The 14,768-nt window shown below is 49.8% G+C and overlaps 3 protein-coding genes across 6 annotated transcripts; 1 reads left to right on the forward strand and 2 right to left on the reverse strand.

The window, feature by feature from the left end:
• Nucleotides 1-3,549: 3,549 nt before the first annotated feature.
• LOC117137277 (ras-related protein RABF2a) lies at nucleotides 3,550-7,386 on the reverse strand. Of its 2 annotated transcripts, none has more exons than XM_033298646.1 (3): nucleotides 7,002-7,386; nucleotides 5,773-5,906; nucleotides 3,550-4,678 (listed from the first exon to the last, which is right to left on the reverse strand). In XM_033298646.1, the coding sequence occupies exons 1-3, from the start codon at nucleotides 7,042-7,044 to the stop codon at nucleotides 4,070-4,072; spliced, it is 786 nt and encodes a 261-aa protein (XP_033154537.1). In that variant the 5' UTR covers nucleotides 7,045-7,386; the 3' UTR covers nucleotides 3,550-4,069. The 2 variants fall into 2 exon arrangements, with proteins under 2 accessions (XP_033154537.1, XP_033154538.1); XM_033298647.1 differs by lacking the exon at nucleotides 7,002-7,386 and adding an exon at nucleotides 5,968-6,342.
• A 251-nt stretch (nucleotides 7,387-7,637) lies between these two features.
• LOC117136482 lies at nucleotides 7,638-12,007 on the forward strand. 3 transcript variants are annotated; one of them, XM_033297420.1, is made up of 9 exons: nucleotides 7,638-7,909; nucleotides 8,008-8,186; nucleotides 8,244-9,292; nucleotides 9,350-9,484; nucleotides 9,545-9,679; nucleotides 9,743-9,804; nucleotides 9,862-10,469; nucleotides 10,575-10,735; nucleotides 10,796-12,007. In XM_033297420.1, exons 2-9 carry the CDS (start codon nucleotides 8,124-8,126, stop codon nucleotides 11,397-11,399), a joined length of 2,817 nt encoding a protein of 938 aa, XP_033153311.1. In that variant the 5' UTR covers nucleotides 7,638-7,909; nucleotides 8,008-8,123; the 3' UTR covers nucleotides 11,400-12,007. The 3 variants fall into 3 exon arrangements, with proteins under 3 accessions (XP_033153311.1, XP_033153309.1, XP_033153312.1); XM_033297418.1 differs by having other exon boundaries at nucleotides 8,123-8,186; XM_033297421.1 differs by lacking the exons at nucleotides 10,575-10,735; nucleotides 10,796-12,007 and having other exon boundaries at nucleotides 8,123-8,186; nucleotides 9,743-9,803; nucleotides 9,860-10,010.
• LOC117136483 (protein brown) lies at nucleotides 11,992-14,684 on the reverse strand. Its single transcript, XM_033297422.1, has 8 exons — nucleotides 14,290-14,684; nucleotides 13,969-14,201; nucleotides 13,322-13,914; nucleotides 13,075-13,269; nucleotides 12,909-13,014; nucleotides 12,752-12,853; nucleotides 12,243-12,699; nucleotides 11,992-12,185 (listed from the first exon to the last, which is right to left on the reverse strand). The coding sequence occupies exons 1-8, from the start codon at nucleotides 14,447-14,449 to the stop codon at nucleotides 11,998-12,000; spliced, it is 2,034 nt and encodes a 677-aa protein (XP_033153313.1). The 5' UTR covers nucleotides 14,450-14,684; the 3' UTR covers nucleotides 11,992-11,997.
• Between the last annotated feature and the right edge of the window lie 84 nt (nucleotides 14,685-14,768).

Below are 14,768 nucleotides of genomic sequence, written 5' to 3' on the forward strand. Positions count from 1 at the left end.
TCAAATGCTTTTTTATGCCCCGACATAAATAACTCTGTGGGAACTTTGCGTTCGAGCTGCGTTTTTTCGGGGTAATACGTTTAGAGACCCAAGGCATTGGCTGGGCAGCTCAATTAAGATGACACTAAATTGCATTTGGATTGCCAGGTCGTGCCTTGGTCTGAGCCACAGCCCACTCCTTGCCAGGTTGCCCTCCTTTTCCCCGGCTGAGATTGCCTTTTTGCGCAGACTGCACTGGAAATAAATCAATGGATATGCCTAAAATAAAAATCGACACTTCTTGATTGCATATGGGAGTTCTGTTTATTGACTGACCAATCTTATAAATTACACACACATTACAGCTACAGAAACCCAAGATTTTCGCTCAGTGTGCCTGAGCTTGAGCTGCAGCATCTGTCTATGCACTCGGGATTTGAGCTCGGGACGTGGACGAGGACACTCCACTCAAGCGACTTGCCCGCAGCGCCGTCATCTTGAGCACTGAAGCCCCGAAGGCCCCGGATCCCCGGTTACCCACCCGGTTACCCACCCGGCTGCCCCATCCTTCGGCCTCGTCCTGGCATCCACATCCTGCGTGTCTGTGCATTCGCCGCTGTGGTATTTTCCATGTCGCTGCATTGCTTTCAGCATCTGGCTGGCGACCAACTTTGCAGGCAGCCCGACATCTTGGCATTTAAGGAATCACCAGGAGCAAATTCGCCTTGTCTGTTGCCTTTAAGGCTGCCTGCAGTCCTGAAGTCCTGCAGTCGTGCGATTGAAATGCCGATTGTATGCTAACTGGATTAATTGTCAATGTGGCAAACACCCCTTCTCCTTCGGCACGTACTTAAAACATAATGCCAAATCGAAACGGAATTTAATTTGCCGCACTTAACGCCGCGCGGAGGGAAAACAAACACATTTCCGCCGGAAAAGCTCTTTGATTTCGAGCGCTGAAAATTGGATTTCGAGCTATCTTGATCCGCATTTGCTAGCAAAATATGCGATAACGCGAATAATGTTGTGGGAAAATCAATTTGTTATGACGCCGCTTGAGTTGAGCGGGCGAATAGAAGGAATGCGCCTACACGCCTTTGGAAATAACATAAACATTTTAAACATGAAAAGAAAGAAAAGCATTGTATCTAGTTACAAACATTTTAAGCTGGAATAATTGGTGAATCGCCCTCATGACCCAAGAAGATGTGTTATGATATAATTATAAGAATTCTAATTAAATGGCGATTAATTAACACTTAAAGCGCTAAGAATTCAGTACTCGCCACTCGAATTTAATTTGCTTGTTCTGTCTGTGAACCAGGACGAGTGCACAAATGCCGCTGCAGGTCAGTGGAAGTTCAGCTGGATCCCTAACAATGCCAACTACTTGCCACTCACACAGATACTCGCACACATGCACACCAGCACGGCGCCATAAAGTATGCATCAGAAAAGCGTGAACGTACTGAGCCCCGAGCGAGGCGCTTGATAAATATTCAAAATTCGATGGCAACGGATATGCTGGATGGGGGATGTATGCTATGTATGGGAGGATGCAGGATGGAGATGGAGAATGGAGGATGGAGGATGAAGGATGCTGGATGGAGAGGCTGGATGGAGAGGACGAAGGAACAAAGGGGTGTACGGGCGCACACCTCACACAGTCGCACAAACGTTCTTCGTTTGCATACTTGATTTGCGTGTGAGTGTGTGTGGCAGCAATTTATGTGGCATTGAGAACTTTGGTAGATTTGACATTCTAACGCTCGTCGACAAAATATACGCAAATCTATGTATGCATGGGGGCTCGTAAATATGCCAGCAGGACGTGTAATTCGATTTATATGCATGCTCCATATAAAAATATGGCCCCACCGCCCCTCTGTCCCCCCTGCCGAAACGGCCATCGATGCCTAGTTGCATGTCCATAGGCGGAATTAAAAGCAAATATAAATCTGCATATATGAGGCGGGATCAAATTGTTAGCTATTAGTAAGTCTGCGGCTCAAAAATGGGCATTTGGGGCATACCAAATGGTGCGATTATGGATTTGGTCAACTGAAAGGTGTTTGCTTGCTTAACAAAGTACAGAAACATATGTGCCACAAGGGGAAGTGTTCCTTTCTTTAACCCCTTAATTTGCTTAATTTTTAAATTGATAGTGAAGGAGTCCATTGGTGCTCAGTGATATAACTTTAGGCACTCGGATGAAAGGCGAGTGAAAGTTGAGGAGAGGCAGCAATCAAAGTCGGGGAATGCTAATGGCTAGTGTTGCACATGAAGCTATTAGACGGCTTGACAGGCCTCCCTCCGACTGAAGTGAGCAATTTGCTCGGACAACAGGCTGCTCGGTTAACCCAGCTGCACACAGACCAGGATTGTGTGGCCCACGCCCGCAGGATGTCTTCGAGATTCGTACGTATATATACGTATATATTTGAGTATAAAGCTGCTGCTCTTGTCTCACCTTGATTACATTGATGCATTTCCACATCATTAAGCCGCCTAAACACCATTAGCAGCAGCCCAGATTTTGAGGTGCGTATGTTGTGCGTGTGTGGATGTAAGTCACGGATTTATCTGCCAGGCATCCCTACACACACACACGCACGCATCGCTTCCGGCTGAGTGCACCCACACAGATACAGATACGAGCCAGCGCCAACTCATTTGCCACTCCCTAATGGCGAATCAATGGGCTGACTGCGCCACAGCCCACGTCCCAGTGTTCCAGGAAGTCCAGCTGCCCACGACTACGACTTCTACTATGGGTATGGCTATATAGGAGCCGCAAACGGAACCATTCGGCTGATGACACTTGAATGACTTTCGGCGTCTTTTGTCGCCGGCATCTCACGCTAAATTGCACATATTATTTATACATAAGGACTCAACTGACCATAAGTTATGTATATTAGCTAATCGTTAAGGTTGCTTCCGCTGCTTTATGAACTTGCCAGCCAACTGACGACCACATTTACCCATTCGATTTGGCCTTCCGATGGGCCATCAATTCCGGAGTGAGTGAGTTTTGGATTATGGATTCAGTTTTCTGCTTGGGCAGCCCGGTGGCGTGTATTGATTTTATATCAATTAGTCTGTCATACGATTCGAATGTGCGCATTCCGGGATTTTATTTTAGAAAAGCCACTCCTTGCTAAATCTCTTTGTATATTGGATTACATTTCTGTTTGAGCATTCCCAGGTCGAGAGTCTAAACAAATCATTTCATAATTAAACTCCTCCTGGAACAGCTCTCCATGAAGTCAGAGTACTAGTAGCTCCCCAAAATCCAAAACGCACGTTCATCCAAGAGCCCCCAAGTGACGCACAAGGGTTGATAAAAATAGCAGGTCACGCTTCTGGGGGGCAAACTTAATGCGAAGGCATTAGGAGCCGGTGGAGCCAATACAATTGTAACCCTTGGCATTGTTATGGGGGCATTAAATTCCAATTACACGTTAAGATGCCGCGTTAATGGCCAAGTTAATGCACTTGCACTGCCGTTGGCCCGTTGATTCGCCACTGGGGGGGCGTGGCGCTCCCGAAATGACAAAGCAGCCGAAATACATTATTACATTTACATTTATTATAGGCATGCAGTATAAAATGCTTTGTACATGAATTGGTGTTTGTGTTAATGTCTTGTGGGTGAGTGTTTCGTGAGTGTTTTGTGAGTGTTTCGTGAGTGCTGCTCCCTGTGTGTTGCGGGTTAATCTTATGATTGGTAAGTCAGATGGGCTTAGAGCGAAACGAGTGTATAAAGTCATAATATGCACGCGGCAATTGCTGTACACAGCTGTCATTAAGAACTAATATTATGATGAAGCGGTTGTCGCAGCGCCTTGTCAATGGATCGAGGGGATCCTGGGTCTAGCCTAATCAGTGATCTAATACATAGCTTCAAGCCAAGTTCGCTTCTTGCGTTAGCGGCGGCTGCTTTTGGTCTTTGCGTTTTCGGAGTTGGGTTGCTTGATTGCTTAAACGATGCTGGATGGCCCTTGAGCCCATATTCGAACTGCAGTCTGGTTCTGTTAAAATCACATTGGTTCATTCACAGAGGTGGATCCTGGGGATCTGATAGATCTTAGTAGCAGCACCAGCTGGGCCTCTCCACCTCGCCGAGGGCGATGTGCTCGATGCTCCACGGCGCCGTTTCCAGCCGCCCCACGCCATTGGTCTTCACGTCCTCGCCCTCCACCGCCAGGCCAATGTCCACGTAGGGCAGACGGAACGCTGCATTGCCGGAGCTCCTGGCCAGGGCGGCCACCGTGTGACTGAAGGCAGTGTTGGTGTTGGTGTAGGCCAGCGAATCAGTCGACTGGAAGGAGCGCAGCGACGGACTCTTGCCCTCGTCCGCCAGGCGAACCAGCCCCTGGGCAGTGGAGATGAACACTTGTTCCAGTCCCTGATCCGTTTCGGTGGAGGTTTCGAAGTAGGTGGCCCCAATGGAGGTGGCGAACACGAAGGCCTCCTCACGGGAGACCGCTCGCTGCGCCTGCATGTCCATCTTGTTACCCACCAGCGTCAGTATCATCGGGTCCTGGACATTGCGGTGCAGCTCCTGAATCCACGACTTGATCTCCGTGAAGGTCTTGTACTGCGTTAGATCGAAGACCAGAATGGCGGCGTTGGCATTCCTGTAGTACATGGGCGCCATCGCCCGATACCGCTCCTGGCCAGCCGTGTCCCAGATCTACGAGGATGGAGAGAGAGTGAGTGAGCAGTGGTTAGAGTTCGTACGCCACTTGAATTTAATTGAGTCATTGCCCGCTTATTCTGCAATTGCCGTTTTATTGTCGCGTTTTCCCACAGCAATAACAATCATATTGGATGTGGAATCCCTGCTTAAGGTCTTCTCAAGGGGCTCCGCTTTATGCGATTCATAAGCATTTTGGGGCAACGACATGTTCATTGGCGAAACTAAATCGAAGCATACAAAAGCTTGGCAAAGAAACAAAGAGCCCCGCAAGCGAATCTAACAAGCGGAATACGAAAACTATATCCTATTATGTATTCATACTTATTGTGCGCCGGCGACTGCTTCTGCTGGTCAACTGGGGTCAACCGGGGGAAAAACAAATCTGACCTGTTTCTTTCAACATTCGTGTGCATTTGAGCAAGCACATCTTTCAAGAAAAAGTATTGCTTTGCTTAAACGCTATGTGATTGGATTTAAGAGCTTGAATACTAAGTGCCAATCCTATTTTCCTAGAAAGTTTCAAATGTTCTCAATTTAAAGCCTATCCACCTAGCTGCCTGTGCATCTTGTCAGAGAAAAAAACAGTTTGGCGTTGAGAGTAAACGTATGGCTATTGTAGTGGCCATTGTTATATGGCTGCGCATAAAATCGGGATCACCGAAGAGTAAATACGGCAGCCAGGGCCAAGTGGGTGGTAACCCTTTGGCAATGGCCGAAGCTGCTACTACTGCCGCTCCCGTTTAGCTTATCAATAAACTATAAAAAAAGGAACGAGCTAACAAAAAAGCGAATAACACAAAGTGCAGCGGACGCACAAATTGCAAACAAAAAAGGACAAATAAAGTGACCAAAACAGTGGGCGGCGGAGACGGCGGACGAGCAGGACCCGCGGCGGAGCCAGTGGCAGAATAAACCCAGATTAGCGTTCCGGCAGCCCACCCGGCAAATAGGATTAGTGGGCGCGTGGGGCAGTGGCAATTTCCTTTGGCTTTGCCTTTGGCTTCGGCTTTTTTACGAGGCAATTCCATTTGCGTTTGCCCCAAAAGAGTTGGGTGCACTGATACATATTCTGGCTGCTGTATACGCACTTGCAATTTAATTTTGACCTCGTCCAGGATGATGTTGCACGTGAAGAAGGACACGGCTATCGTGGGCACCTCGCTCTCTTTCCGGTGCAGCGTGTTCTTTATGTAGCGGATGACCAAACGTGTTTTGCCCACTCCTGCAAGAAAAGAACACAAATTATGCAATTAATCGAGGTACAGCATTGTCTCCCTGTTTACCCGTGAGCCCTATTTCGCTTCAAACATAATGCGGTGCAGCTTATCAGCTTGAAGTCAGTGAACGCGCAATGGCGCACGCATTAATTGACCACTGATTAATCACGCAAAGTGAGCCAAATAAACAAAAACTGGAGACGCACTAGCCCGCAAAAGGTGGTAAACACTGATAAGGAATCGCCTAGCCACCACGAGATTCTTTGTTTGGCGGTGCCCACTTTTTTGTGGCTCAGAAAAGCCCCTCTGTGACTGATCGGTCGGGGAATCTGCGCGTGGAGCTGCAGTACATGCATGCACTGAATCATCCGGCGATAAAGGGAAGAACGTATACTCCGAGGAAAGTACCGCCTTTTTTTATCAATGCGTCCCTTTGTTTGGCGAAAAGGCAGAGCAAATACTGCAACCGCTGTGCATATAAGCCCCCTTAGTTGACCTTGGGCCAAACTTAAATACATATACTCATTGCGAATTCGTCAGCCGATTACACTGCCAAAAAATGTCCACTTTGTAGTGTAAAAGAGTCGGTAGTCGGTGGAGGCTTCAATCTTGATATGTTTTTGGAGTACACTTATGTATGTATCTTTTTATCTTTTTATAGAAGATATTTTCATCAGCTGCTACATATGTAGAAATGAACAATTTGAAGTTTTGGAGTTGTGCACTGCTGAAGCCATCTAACTTGGCCCATTAACATAGATTTCTTATCGTAAATCTCCCAAGGGCAGCGACATCTTGGTGTGAAGACCTTGTCTGTGGTGAAATTCATCGGCTAGTTCAGCCTAATCCCAACCAGACACCCTGTCTTTGCCAGACCTTCTTCTGCATCTACCTAAATCCAGATTGCAGCTCGCAGCCTGCAGATTCCCAATTGGGGCCAGTGGAGTTCAAGGCTACGGCTTATCGGCTCACCCCGGTTATTAATCTTATCACTGGGCAATTGATGGAATTACTGCCATTATGCGGATCATTGAGACTTCTGAATGGAGCCTACCGAATGGCCATTGAAATGGGAAACGGGTGGAAACGTGTGTGCTTACCTCGCGAGCCCAGAACAAGCACTTTGCCCTCGATTCCGCGCATCTCGCCGAGATTAGCGGCTCAATCGCATCGCTTTCCGTGGACTTTAGTGACGTTTTTTTTTTTTTGTAAAATGGATGAGATGATGTGTTGTTGGCTCAGTGGTTGTTGCTGTTGTTGTTGTTGTTGCTTGTAGAGCCAGTGGTTGGGAAGCGCGTAATTGGCCCTTTGGCGGCCTGCTGCGTTTGCTTTCTTGGGCACAACTGAATTTATCGGAGTCGGTGGGGGTTTTCAAAGTGGGCGCAGTGATTAAAAGCGCGCAGTCAGCAGTAAAGATAAAAGATTTAATAAATTTGAAGGCTTGTTGTTATTGTGCGATGTTATGCGCGAACAGCTGATTACCAGGGCTGACACGAGGTGCGATAGTTGCTGCTGGCAGCGATAGCTTATCTTGTAAGGTAGAATTTTGCAAAGAAATAACTTTGTTCCACAAGTAAATAAATTCATAAAAAATATATTTATGTGTTAGTTAGTTAGCAAAGGTCTTAATCAGAAATATGACTACCACAATAATCACGACCCTGATCACAGCTTGACAGCTGCCATCCGATAGCACAACCATCGCCCATCACTAATGGCAATCCCCAGACGCGTTAGTACCACCGCCAAAAGCAGGCAGATGTTCTTGCAGGCAGCGATTTTAACAACAGTGTTTTATAGATAAATTAACAAATTAAAGGTATTTTAAGGCGCTAGACAACATGCAATAGGAGCTACAAGCTCGCGGGCACAACTGGATACTAGCGATAGACGTGCAGCGTGCGGCTCGAGCGCCTTAAATGCCCGCAAAAGTCGGACTTCTACGCGCGTTTTTCGCTTGGGTAACTTAGTTTTCCCCGACCTGGGAAAAGTGCCACATTTCCAAAAGGTAAATGCACTGCCAAGAAGATTGATGCGGCTGAGATAAGAAAAGCGTCAGTGACTCCCCCGTGTTTACTTTCACTTTTCTCTGCCCCGTCACTCTAGCCTTTCGTAAGGCTCCACAATCTTGAGCAGCCTGTACAAAATGCCGCGTGCCTAAAATAACTTCGGGCTATAGAAGAAGCTATAACTACAACGAGAAATCTATTTTTATTCGAAGAATGGCCACTATTGGGAACAAGATAAACAACAGCTACGAATCGGAGCCTTCTACAGGAAGCGGGGTAAGACTAATTGGTGTCCTTGCGGATGCGAGCTTGCTGAAACTCCCTGTTTTATAGTCTTCGCTCAGTGAAAACAATGAGAGCCACATATCTGACGAGGATCACATGAACTTACCGTATCTGATGAAACCGAAAGCACTGAGCAGCCAGCCCATCAAGGAAACCCCAACGCCGCCCAATCCGAAGACGGGCAGCCAGGAATCGCAGTTCCTGGGCTTCGGAGACAGCCCATATGGCCAGGTGAACAAGCGACTGTATGGCTCCCAGCTGCAGAACCTCAAGCTGCCGGAGGTGGAGCCCCCTGCCGTCCGTCGTCCCTCGCCGGGCAAGATTGTCTTCCCCCGGTTCTACGACACCCTCATCGAGGAGAACAGCTGCAATGCCGTGGACATGGCCGTGTCAGTGGCCACTACAGCCACCACGACAACTGGCAGCCTCTCCTTCGATGGCAAAATCAAGAGTCTGACCGCAAAGCCCGAAATTCAGGACAAGCCTGGGCCCTCCAATGCCAATCCACGACTGTCCAACGTGCTGGAAACCTCGCTCAACACCTCGCAGCAGAAGTTCAACAACGAACGCTCGCCTGATCTCTTTGCCGACAGCGACGATGAAGCTGACAACGACGAGCAACCGGAAAAGGAGCTGCCCACGAGGCTGGAGGATCTGCCCGAGGTTTTGGAAGAGTCGCAGTGCACCAGCGACACACGAGCTCGCTGCTCGCTGAATGCGCCCACGGAGTCCAGCTTTGTGGATGAGCAGACGATGGACCTTTCGACCACCCAGCTGAACGCCAACGATCCCCGGTCACATTTCTTGGAGAACTGCAGGAGAGAACGGGAGCTGTATCGGCGAATACGTCGGTGCCTTCAGGGAGTGCGTCCGCCGCCGTCGGTGACTGCACCCGATGTGGACGTCATCAAAATGGTGCTAAGCATGAAGTCAAACGTGCTGAACTTTCTCTCCAAGGATAGCCCAGCATCTACTCCCACAATCGAGGACAGTGGCATCAGCGAAACAACCTCTCTGTTTCGACCCTCTCACAGTCTCTCGGAGGCTCAAAACATGGGCTGGCGGGATGTGCTGGGAGTGAGACATCATGGACTGAGGTATGCTCTTTAAAGCATTGTGCTAGCAGTGTTTTCATTACCCGCGTCCCTCCACAGCTACAATCTTAACAAGGCTGCCGAACAAAATGAATACCTCAGCATGTCCGTGGTGGACCGCTATGTGGGCGTGGAAACCGCTACGTCCTATGTGAGATCGCCCTCGAGCGCCAAGAAGAGAAACATGCGTATGAAGTGAGTAATAAATTAGCCAGCCGTGTGAACGCTTAACTCACTGAACCCAACTCCTTACAGAATGTTAACCCAATCGCCTGGAAACCGCCTCAGTCATTTGGCCAAACGACGTGCCATATTTTCCTCTGCGAATCTAGCCACCAACTCACAGAAGCTTAACAGCTCAATTGGACCACAAATAATGCTAGATAAGAAGTGGGTAGCTTTTGTGATTAAAAACTCCAAACACATACTAATTTCCATGATTTTGGTTTACAGAAAAGTGCGAAATAAACGCAAGGCCACGCCCAAACGAAAGACGCCGGGCAGCAAGAAAAAAGGTGAGTGATTTGATAAGATAAGCCAATGAACTTTTGTTAATGATGCATTTGCACCAGCTCGCAAGACGCCATCTTCATCCGCCCGAAAGCGCCTCTACCGCACTGATCTCATCAAGCCAGGACCTTCGAGAGAAACCTCCAAGCGTGCCTTATTCCAAAGTCCGGCCAAAACCCTGCAGCAACAGCAGTTAATGCCGCCCAAACCGCTCTTCAAGCCGGAGATTGCGAACCGCGTAGAGCGGTCGAAGCGCGCTCTCTTTTCGCCGGATCACCAGGGCAGTAACCAGCTAGAGTCGATCCTGAAGCGGAAAAGAAACGCCTGCGATGACGAGGATTCAGCTGATTTGGCTAGCCAGAGCAGCAAGCTCTTCCGCGCCGAGAGCAGTGGACCCAGTGGGTTGACTCCTCGTGCGCTAAAGATCAAGAGCCAGAGTTTCTGCATTGGGGCTGGTTCCTCCACTGCGGGTGTTCAGCTAAAGTTGGCGCAGCACACGGCTGCTACCCCTGGCCAGACGCGGCTCAGTCTTGGTCTGAGCGGTAGCAGTAGCAACCTGGTTAACCCGGCCTCTTTTGCAAGCGGTACGCCACTGGCGAGTAAACTGCACAGAGCGCACTCGGAGATGAGCGCCACACCGAATAGCAGTATGACTGATAACCAGCGAAAGGTGAGTCCCACTTAATCCATACATAAAAATATACCTTTTGTATATGGTCTATGCCTAAGATTCGTTCTCTAAAATCGTCATAACTAATTTCGTTTATTGCCACAGAAACTGCTTTGGGCTGTGTCACAGGCACTGCAGGAGAAGAAAATTACGCCGAAGCACGAGCAATTCCGTCGGCATGCGGCAGACCTTACGCGCATTGTGAAGCGCATCTTCCAGGAATTCTACCTGGGGCATTCGTCCAGCAACAGCGAAACCCTGCTAAGGTGAGTAAGGGGTGGATATAATACTCGTATAAGCATTACTGGAACTTCCACCTTCCGCAGGCTGGCCAAGAAGTTTGCCTTTAGCGTGATTGCGGGGAAGAATGCGGACGACATTTACCTGCAGGCGCGCAGTCAGGAATGCGAGGCCAAGCGGCTGTCGAGCACCCGCCTCTCGGGCTACATTGGTCCGGAGGAGTTTGCCCAGCGTAAACTGCTTCTCTCGCAAACATCGGCCGTAGGATCAACAGCAGGTTCGGCGCGATCCCTGCACAACATCTTTGGCAGCGAGAACTCCATCGATTCCTTCGGTCTGAGTCAAATGAGCCTGCCCACAAATGCCTGCTCCGATACGCAATCGAGTATAGTGGATCGCATCTCGGAGGATCTCTTCTGCAAGGAACGCCAACCCATCCGGCCCAATGCCTCGCTCCAGAACAGCTCGTCGAAGAGTAACCTAGGCGGACTGGCGCTGCGCGAGAACATGGACTGCGAGGCTCGCCGATCGGCGCAAAAGAACTTCACCGGCAAGGACCAGCAGAACATCAGTCCCTACTTCGGAGGCGGCGGAAGTAACAGCTCGGCGCGCAAGTTCCAAATGCCACCCGTGGGCAACAGCAACCACTCCGGAGGCAAAGCCAAGAGACAGATTTCCTTTGACTGCTAGAACAGTAGGACCAATAGAATGATTGTTGAAAAGGCATTATAATGATATGATGTTCTTAAATCCTCTCCGATCCCTTGAAATTATAGGAGTCGGCAAGGAGCAGCCAGACGTGTACATGAGTTTTAGCTCTTTAGCATTTTAAGCAAAAAGATTAATTCGTTTTTGTTTCCATTATTTTTGGTTGTTTTAGCTTAATTTATTGAACTGTCAGGTCTCTTTAAAGCCTTTCAAACCATTTATATATAATGACAGACAATCGTATATTAATAGGTATAAGTAAAATAATCTGATATAGATCTTATAGATCGCCTCTCCTTCGACTCGCAAGACTCCCGACTTCTCCTTGAGCTCAAAAAATGCAAGTTAACTTTATTTCAGTAACGGCATTCATATATGATCTATATGGGATTTATTTTATGCGACTCAAGTTTGATGAATGCAATATTTTCCACTGAAGTTTAGATGTATTAGAACAGTTTGTGCTTAAAAATTACAAATTTTACTTAACTACCGCACGTGTACTCAATGCAACTGAAATTAAGCTGAAGCATGTTCTGTAACAGTGTAAACTGAAATTAGTATAATAAAAGCGCGCCAATCAATAGTAACCACTTCGGTGAATGTATCGCCGCACCAGCCCAAAGGACACGATGTGGAAGATGACGGCCACCACCACCAGACTGAAGCAGTCCAGCCAGTAGGTGTAGTCGGCGGTGCGATAGGATCCCTGCTGCAGCACCTCCACTCCGGTCTTGATGCACGGATGATCCTCGTTGACGGGACAGTCTGAAAAGATATTATTGGATAACTTGCATCCTGATTATCTACTGGGAGTAAGCCCACCGATATTGTCGATGTCGATCCAGAACTTGTACATCAGCGCCTCGTTGGAGTAGAAGAACAACGAGAGGTACTTTAGTCCAGGCACTGTGTCGACATTCATGTAGGTGCCGCCAAAGATCAGGAAGATCAGATCGAAGGGCGCCGCGCACTCGGAGGCCATCTTATCCGACTCGAAGAGGCTGGAGAGGAAGACCCCATAGCCGACAGCCGCCACCGCGGACAGGCTCATCAGGAAGCCCATGCTGAGGTACAGAAGGAAGCCGCGCGTGTAGTATATGGAGGCATATATCACCGACAGGAAGACGTAGCCCTTGAAGAAGGCCACGGGCACGAAGGAGAGCACTAGGGCCACGTAGTATGCGGACAGGCTGTAGGTGCCCTCGCCCACCTCCCGCCTGATGATGGGCAGGGCGGCGGGAAATATATACGTTACGCCATAGCTGAACGTGAAGATCATCTGGGAGAACTACATAAGTGACTGGAGGTAGAGAGGAGAGGAAGGCACGCACCTCGTTGCTGAGCATGAAGATGGATCCACCGACGTCCTGCACTGTTCGCTGCGTGAGTCCTCCAATGCCGGAGTACATGAGGGATAGTGTTACAGCCGTGATCTGCAGTTGGAGATTACAATACTGCTTATCTTTGGCGCAGCTAGCAAGCACTTACCATGAAGAAGCCAAAGGCAATGAGCCCACTCCTGATATTCCGCACATCCTCGGTCATGAAGCGCACCATCAGGAGGTACACCTGATATACCCACCTAATCTTCTTGCTGAAACATAAGAGAAGTTTTGAAGAGTCAGTTCCTCAATTAATCACTGCTAGGAGTTACAAGTTCTGGACGTGCTTCAGGTAATCCCCGCTGTAGCTGCGCGCCAGCAACCAGCTGCCGCTGTAGAGTCCATCCGTCTCGTGCTCGTACTTCGCCCGGAGCACGGCTCCAGCGTTCTCCTTGCCCTCCTTGTCCGCCAGGGTCTTCAGGTAGAAGTCCGCAGGATTACAGTTCAGCGGGAGTTCGTAGCCCAGGCTAGGATGATTTGGATGTAGCGAGGAATCTCGAAAGAAAGAAGCCCACTCACTCTGTGAAGAACTTGGCTGCCTGCTCGGTGCGTCCCTGGTAGACTATCCTGCCACCATCCATGAGGATGATGTGGGTGAAGAGCTCGAAGATGTCCGACGTCGGCTGATGGATGGAGCAGATGGCCGCCTTCTTGTGGGTGCCGTTGGGGCTGTTGCTCAGGACTCCCAGGGCTGGGAGCTCCCGCATCGCCTGCAGCAGACTCTCGTGGGACTCGGCCACCACCTCCATCTCGATGGACTTGCTGCCACTGCCACTGGCGCTGCTCTCGCCACTCGGCGTCTCGAACGAGTCCTCGCCGTAGACCTGGTTCAAGGAGTGCTTGGCAATCCGTCGCCTGGTGCACAAGTGCCTCAGTGTTTTGATCACCGAGTAGGCGCTGAAGCTGTCCAGGCCCGTGGTGGGTTCATCGCAGAACAGGAATATGGGATCGGTGATCAGCTCCTCGGCCAAGCTGAGTCGCTTTCGCTCTCCGCCTGACAGCTGCTGGATGCGGGTGTGGGCGGAGTCGCGCAGGCCCACTGCCATGAGGAGATCCGCCACCCTCTGGCGCTTCTCCGCCTTGGTGGTGCGGCGGTGCATCTTGAAATGGGACTGGGACAGAGGATAGGGTAAGCAAGCATTACTAAATGGATGTAGAGGACCCACCATAAAGTACAGATGCTCGTATGCCGTAAACGTCTTCACGTTGATCTCGAACTGCGGCAGAAAGCTGGAGATGCGCGTCATCTGATGCCGCTCCATGGCCATGCCGTTCAAAACCACATCCCCGGTCAGGTTACCACGCAGCCGTTGGGAAATCGCCGCCAGCAGCGTGGTCTTGCCCGCTCCGGATCCACCCAGTATGGCGATGAGGTCGCCGGTCTTCATGTGCCCGCTGGCTGCAAAGCAAAGCGAACCGCGCCAGACCGCAAATCAGTCCCATTCCCATAGACTCCTACTACATCCACATCCGGAGTATTGACTCACCGTCTTGGAGGATCCGCAGCTCCCGCTTCTTGCGGCACTCGTTCCAGAAGCTGTAGTTGCTCTGCTCCTGGGCGGGCACATAGTAGTTTAGCTGCTTCCACTCGAGGCACAGCGATGGACCGCCCTGTCCCTGGCCCGACGAGCCGCCGGATTCCTGCATTTCGAGCTATGTAAGTTCAACGGGTTCAGTCACCTCTCCGACGAACTCCTATAATTCTGGCTATGTGATGTGCCGACTTATCGCCTCCGGAGCAGGCTTATCTTATCTGAGGGTCCGCCGCCTACAATGTATTTGCATATCTGCTCGGGATCTTTCGGGGGAAACCTTAAATCTGTCCGTCTGTCTGGGCAAACGCAATCGCGGTCACACGCCGTCGACTGTTCGCGTGGAAGACTGAGCGGCAACTGGGCAACGCCGATGGCGGCGACATGGTTTTCTACCCCCAACGGGGATCCAGCAACCCACCTCCGGCCCCATC

The sequence above is a fragment of the Drosophila mauritiana genome, chromosome 2R, assembly GCF_004382145.1.
Source record: "Drosophila mauritiana strain mau12 chromosome 2R, ASM438214v1, whole genome shotgun sequence".
In the NCBI taxonomy this organism is placed as follows: domain Eukaryota; kingdom Metazoa; phylum Arthropoda; class Insecta; order Diptera; family Drosophilidae; genus Drosophila; species Drosophila mauritiana.